Raw genomic sequence first — 7,243 nt, 5'->3', positions numbered from 1 at the left:
CCCATTTGCTGGTTAAATCTTGAGTCGACTGTTCATTTATACCTCAGTGGAGGAGGTTGCCCTTGTCCTGCCTCTTCTTCTCTGGGGTTTATTTGCAGATTACACAACCGATAATATGTATTGCCACCAGCTACTGTAAAAGGACAGTGAATGTGAAAATTATAACACCCATTGTGGGAAAAGATGACATACCACAAACACCAAATACAAAACCCATCCCACTCTTTCAGCCCAAAACACGTCCCTACACAGGCTCAGGAGCCTGCGAGGGCGGAACAGTATTCCTTGCAAGGCATCGGCTGTGAAGTCACGAATCTCCAAAAACTTTCAGCCGCACTCAGTGACGCCAATTTTCTCCGATTTCTTCTCCGCTTGTGCCTTGTCCTGCCTCCTACAAAAGTGGTCTTTCCAACTGGTGGACTTCCCAATTCATTTTAATACTTGTTTACCTGTGTACTTGGAAGTGTCATCCTCATCATTGTGTAAGCTAATGACAGAGCCACTAATCTTACAGAATAGAAATTTAAAATTGTTTTATTAATATATGCCTGGCCATCAAATATTATCTCTCTCTGATGAAAAAGACAGACAATATCAATGAACAGCTTTTATGTACAATACAAATAACATAAAGTGCAAAAGTAATTAAAAGTAAAAGGCTCATTACACTGAGAAACAGTCAGTGAATTACGTAATAAGGAAATGTCTTTTAGTCATTAGTCTCACATTACAATAACTATTTGGTTTTATACAGGTGTCATTCTATCGTTTTTTTCTGTCTGTTGTCCAGCTGCACCAAATTGTTAAATCAAGATCTGAAATAGTGTTTCATATACATGAACAGTCATTTCCTCTCCCTCTCTGACCAGCTTACTGTATGTGTTCTGAAGTTACTTTCATAGCGGATACAGCATAGAACTGTATTTCAGCATCTCCTTTAGGCTACTATTCCAACAACAAACTCACAATCGATACGTTCTATTTCCCTTTATTATCCTTTCGTGCAGATATGTGCATAATGTGAGTATGCATATTCAACCTCTGCAAACCACTCAGCTCTCAACATCTCAAGTCCAGCCCTCAGATGTATTCACGTGGAATCCCCATAACATATCCTCTTCCACAGTCTGAAGGAACAACAGTACCACGTGCAACACAAGCGATTACTGAATCACAAAACAAGTGTCATGCCACAGAATGAACATTCAGCATTTCCTAGTGAAATTGGGCTTTGAGTGAGGTTCTACAACAATTCCAGGAGATTCAGTGTCTCGTCTTCCCCAGTCACACGTTTCTCAGCTCAGCGATGTGCAGTAAATGTTGAGCTCTCAAGAGGGGAGTGGAAAAGTTGAGAATAGAGTGCCTGCTTCACCTGCTCTCCCCTCTTTCAAATCAGCTCCAACATGTTCCAAGACAAGAATTAGACTGTCCATCTGCATGAGCATTGTCTTTCTAAGTCCCCTTCTTCGACTCCCATTCCTGAAAAACAGGACACTCATGTAGTGTTGGTACATAAAGTAAACATATGGGGGCTGACATTGCTGTATGTTTGTTAGTCTGAACTCTGATTTCGTTACTGAACATTGAGACACAGTGCTACTTGAGAAAACAGGTACAGTTGAAGTCGGAAGTTTACATACACCTTAGCCAAATACATTTCAACTCATTTTCTCACAATTCCTGACATTTAATCCTAGTAAAAATTCCCCGTCTTGGGTCAGTTAGGATCACCACTTTATTTTAAGAATGTGAAATGTCAGAATAATAGTAGAGAGAATGATACATTTCAGCGTTTATTTCTTTCATTACATTCCCAGTGGGTCAGAGGTTTACATACTCTCAATTAGTATTTGGTAGCATTGCCTTTAAATTGTTTAAGTTGGGTCAAACATTTCGGGTAGCCTTCCACAAGCTTCCCACAATAAGTTGGGCGAATTTTGGCCCATTCCTCCCGACAGAGCTGGTGTAACTGAGTCAGGTTTGTAGGCCTCCTAGCTCGCACATGCTTTTTCAGTTCTGCCCACACATTTTCTATGGGATTGAGGTCAGGGCTTTGTGATGGCCACTCCAATACCTTGACTTTGTTGTCCTTAAGCCATTTTGCCACAACTTTGGAAGTATGCTTGGGGTCATTGTTCATTTGGAAGACCCATTTGCGACCAAGCTTTAACTTCCTGACTGATGTCTTGAGATGTTGCTTCAATATATCCACATAATTTTCCTGCCTCATGGTGCCATCTATTTTGTGAAGTGCACCAGTCCCTCATGCAGCAAAGCACCCCCACAACATGATGCTGCTACCCCTGTGCTTCACGGTTGGGATGGTGTTATTCGGCTTGCAAGCCTCCCCCTTTTTCCTCCAAACATAACGATGGTCATTATTGCCAAACAGTTCTATTGTTATTTCATCAGACCAGAGGACATTTCTCAAAAAAGTATGATGTTTGTCCCCATGTGCAGTTGCAAACCGTAGTCTGGCTTTTTAATGGCGGTTTTGGAGCAGTGGCTTTTTCCTTGCTGAGTGGCCTTTCAGGTTATGTCGATATAGGACTCGTTTTTACTGTGGATATAGATACTTTGTACCTGTTTCCTCCAGCATCTTCACAAGGTCCTTTGCTGTTGTTCTGGGAATGATTTGCACTTTTCACACCAAAGTACGTTCATCTCTAGGGGACAGAACGTGTCTCCTTCCTGAGCGGTATGACGGCTGCGTGGTCCCATGGTGTTTATACTTGCGTACTATTTTTTGTACAGAGGAACGTGGTACCTTCAGGAGTTTGGAAATTGCGCCCAAGGATGAACCAGACTTGTGGAGGTCTACAATTGTTTTTCTGAGGTCTTGGCTGATTTCTTTTGATTTTCCAATGATGTCAAGCAAAGAGGCACTGAGTTTGAAGGTAGGCCTTGAAATACATCCACAGGTACACCTACAATTGACTCAAATGATGTCAATTAGCCTATCAGAAGCTTCTAAAGCCATGACATAATTTTCGGGAATTTTCCAAGCTGTTTAAAGGCACAGTCTACTTAGTGTATGTAAACTTCTGACCCACTGGAATTGTGATACAGTGAATTATAAGTGAAATGATCTGTCTGTAAACAATTGTTGGAAAAAGTACTTGTGTCATGCACAATGTAGATGTCCTAACCGACTTGCCAAAATTATAGTTTGTTAACAAGAAATTTGTGGAGTGGTTGAAAAACGAGTTTTAATGACTCCAACCTAAGTGTATGTAAACTTTCGATTTCAACTGTACATCAGGTCAATGGGTGCTTTGGATCTTGTTTAATGACTACCTACCTTGGCTTTCTGCATGACATTCCCTCTGCTAGATGCATAGATGGATAGGGGACGCTTCCGCATCTCAGCAGCACCGTTTACTGGCATGGATGCCTCGCTGTATAGATGATCAACTTTACTGATCTGGACCTGGACAAAGTTGAGAATATCTGTTAATGGGTAAAAACTCTAAAAGACAATAAAACATGGTCTGAAATTGAAACAGTTGTTTGTGATGTAGTAGGAGATAAAGCAGCCAGGCACCTTTCTGGGGGGTTTGCTCTCTGTGGGCGGCCCCAGCACCCCTCCAGCCAGCGACTTCTTTAGATTCTCCTTCACCTCAGTGAGACGCAGCTCCAGGTCCACCCGCTCCCCCTCCTTCCCTCTGCAGTTCTCCTCCAGCTGGGCAAAACGCTTCTCCAGTTGCTTCTGCTGCTTACCTGACCAGTCACAAACACGCATTCATTTGTTAGGTTACATGGCGCCTCAATAAGTCTGAGTGAAGAATTCCTATACTGTGGCCAAGCTGTAGGTGGCGCCAGTAATCTACACAAAAAAACATGCTCTCTCTTTTTAAAGGATAGTCAATACAAGACTGTGTTTTATTGTCTTACCTGTAGCGTCCTTCAGTTGTTCCTTCACCTCTTTCCTCTCATTGCGTAATATAAGCAGGGCACTTTTGAGGACCTCTCGCTCCTTCTCCATCTCATCTTTCTCCTTCAGGTACCTCCTGGCATCGTCCTCTGCTCGTGTTTTACCATACTTCCCTGATATATGCTGATTCGCATCTAAGGCAGACAAACAACGAAAATACATTCTGAGTGGTCATGTGTAAATAATATAGGTTTATTCTAGGCATACTCTGAAAAGATGAGATCCTTTCAAATTCCCCCCTCTCTTCCCAGCATCACACACAACAGTCTTGGCTGACTTACTGGAGCAGTGTCTCTTTATGGTGACTAGGGAGTCCACCTTCTCAGTCTCTCTGCTGCTAGAGAAAGAAGAGTGGTGTTTCACCTGAGCTCCTGGTCTGGGCCCCTGCTCCTCTGGCTGCTGTGGAGGGGAAAGCAGGAAAGGGAATGGTAGAGCAGGAAAGGGTATGGTAGAGCAGGAAAGGGTATGGTAGAGCAGGAAAGGGTATGGTAGAGCAGGAAAGGGTATGGTAGAGCAGGAACGGGTATGGTAGAGCAGGAAAGGGTATGGTGGTAGAGCAGGAAAGGGTATGGTGGTAGAGCAGGAAAGGGTATGGTGGTAGAGCAGGAAAGGGTATGGTGGTAGAGCAGGAAAGGGTATGGTGGTAGAGCAGGAAAGGGTAGTCCAGGGCAGAGAAGGGAAGGGCAGAGCAGAGAAGGGAAGGAGGTAGAGATGAGGGAGGAGAGAGTAATACTAAAGATGAACTCTCACTAATGTGTGGTATGTAATGTGTGGTATTGCAAAACTTACTGTTTGAGAAACTAGACCACAAGTTAAATAAACTAACCACTTCAAGTTGAGTAAACTGGAATTTGAGAAATGTATCACAAAGTATTACAGTCAAATAGTGAAAGCTGGATTTAGACACATTTTGGGAAGTAAAGAAAAGCCTCGACACACAGTTGGATATGATTCATATTTCCCCTCAAAGAGTCATGAGTTTTCCCAAACACGCCAGGGCTGTGTGAGATCTCTGTACTACTTTTTCCCCTCACATGACCCTCCTCTTGGACTGTAAAGTAAATGTACCACCCCAACTCATAGAATTAACTCAAAAATAACAATAACTGTAGCGACCGTGTGTTTAAAAATGTGGATATCGACTTTGCCACTTCAGCAGGCTTTTGTGGCACAGTCGATTTCCACGCAGGTCTACGGGCCAGAAGATTCACCGACCACCACAGATGAGCTCCCTCTCCCTGCCTGTTTCAGTATACTACAATCAGACTCGTCTGCAGACAATGATCAGCTAGGGGGGAATCAGATTTTCAACATTTTGATGCCATATCTACAATTATATAAAACACACGCAACGAATTTTCCACCAACAGGTTTCTGTGCCAATGCACCACACAACCAATAAACAAAGCATACAGTCTTCGGTTTCCGTTTTCAACAACATAATACATTGACAAACAGAAAATACATCCCTCCCTACCTTGTAGGTTTACCCAGTATCGAAGGCATGGCTTGACAATCTCAGAATGTCATTAAACATTTGTGTTTTGTAACAGATTTTTCTTTTCAGTCATCATTTGGCTGCTAAACAGTTTGGATTGATTTTAGTTGTCAGTTTAAAAAATAAATATATACACAACGATTTTTTGAAAGAGACCGGGATTGCACAATAAAGTCGGGGACTTATTTCCATTGCGGTCTGTTTTTGTTTACTACATGACTCCATGTGTGTTATTTCATAGTTTTGATGTCTTCACTACTATTCTACAATGTAGAAAATAGTAAAAAAATAAAGGAAGAGAAGCTTAGGCCTAACCCCAGAGAGAGAGAGAGAGAGAGAGAGAGAGAGAGAGAGAGAGAGAGAGAGAGAGAGAGAGAGAGAGAGAGAGAGAGAGAGAGAGAGAGAGAGAGAGAGAGAGAGAGAGAGCGAGAGCGAGAGCGAGAGCGAGAGCGAGAGCGAGAGAGAGAGAGAGAGAGAGGTGAAAAAGTACTTGATTGTCATACTTGATTGAAAGTCAACATACCTTAGAAAATGACTCAAGAAAAGTCTGAATAAAAGTCTAAACGTATTTGGTTTAAAATATACTTAAGTATCAAAAGTAAATGTAATTGCTAAAATATACTTAAGTAAAAAAGTATACATCATTTCAAATTCCTTATATTAAGCAAACCAGACGGCACGATATTCTTTTTTTTTTTGTTGTTGCCAGGGGCACACCCCGACATTCAGACATCCTTTACAAATGAAGCATTTGTGTTTAGTAAGTCTGACAGATCAGAGGCAGTAGATGACCAGGGATGTTCTCTTGATAAGTGCGTGAATTGGACCATTGTCCTGTCCTGCTAAGCATTCAAAATGTAATGAGTACATTTCTTTTTCAGAAATTGTTTGGAGTAAAAGAAAAACATTATAAATAGTAAAGTATAAATAGTAAAGTAATATAAATATAAATAGTAAAGTATAGATACCCCCAAAAACAACATAAGTAGTATTTTTACCTAAGTACTTTACACTACTGAAGATAGCAGGCCGCCGGGATATTTCTATGCCACCAACGTGCATTTCTTAATGTCAGATGGCTACTGCATCTGCTATACAGATAGACGTACAGACGGAGGGTAATTTGTCCATTTTCTATCTGAATATATTGTATAAAGATAAGCATTATATTATAGCAGTAACTCTGGTAAGGCTGAAACAGACTTCCTCACCTCAAGTTCAACTGTGGGAGTCAGTTGGAGCGTCAGGGCGCACTGCCTTCATATCCTAGGCTTGCAGTAGCTAAAGCTTAATAATAGCCATACCAAACCTTCAGAAACATTTCTAAACTTTAGTGTAATGTCAAAAGTCAGTCAAGTCATTGTTTATAGTGAAAATATAAGCAGAAGAGCAAATGTGAAGCAGGGAAAAAACGCACTACCCTCCCGTGCCCAATAAAGAAAAACACACAACGCTCCCCTAAAGCAAAAATAAAAGTTTGACAACCCTCCCCTATTTTGGACCACCCCTCCCCCAGTACATTTCGATCTGTCCCATACACAACTCAGATGAGTTCCGATGAGCTACTTTCAGAGCACATCCCTGGAGTGTCGTCTATACCCTCCCACATACCCACAGAGGAGCCTATCAGCATTCAGCAGGCCTTCAGAATGCTGTAGAATTAAAATCCCTTTGACTCCTACTCCCTGATTCTGTGGAGAGATATGGGAGTATATAGGAACAGATCATTCATCAACTGGATCCTTAGGATTCCAGCTACAGTTATGGGTGTGAACACATAGCTGGGGATTCCTTAGATATGAATCTCAACC

At 41.8% G+C, this 7,243-nt stretch overlaps 1 protein-coding gene across 4 annotated transcripts in view; it reads right to left on the bottom strand.

Annotated features, from left to right (window-relative positions):
* Positions 1–518: 518 nt before the first annotated feature.
* Positions 519–7,243, bottom strand: part of afap1l1b (actin filament associated protein 1-like 1b) — a 30,717-nt gene continuing 23,992 nt past the window's right edge. For 3 of the 4 annotated variants that reach the window (XM_071339634.1, XM_071339631.1, XM_071339633.1), the window contains exons 14-18: positions 4,216–4,333; positions 3,895–4,068; positions 3,545–3,720; positions 3,302–3,430; positions 519–1,479 (exon numbers count right to left, since the gene is read on the bottom strand). In XM_071339634.1, the coding sequence (XP_071195735.1) occupies positions 1,453–1,479; positions 3,302–3,430; positions 3,545–3,720; positions 3,895–4,068; positions 4,216–4,333 (624 nt within the window). In that variant the 3' untranslated portion in view covers positions 519–1,452. The remainder of the gene's footprint in view (positions 1,480–3,301; positions 3,431–3,544; positions 3,721–3,894; positions 4,069–4,215; positions 4,334–7,243) is intronic. The other variant, XM_071339632.1, reaches the window with a different exon arrangement.

This window comes from Salvelinus alpinus, chromosome 13 (assembly GCF_045679555.1).
Source record: "Salvelinus alpinus chromosome 13, SLU_Salpinus.1, whole genome shotgun sequence".
NCBI lineage: Eukaryota > Metazoa > Chordata > Actinopteri > Salmoniformes > Salmonidae > Salvelinus > Salvelinus alpinus.
This window is presented reverse-complemented; position numbering and strand designations above follow the sequence as displayed.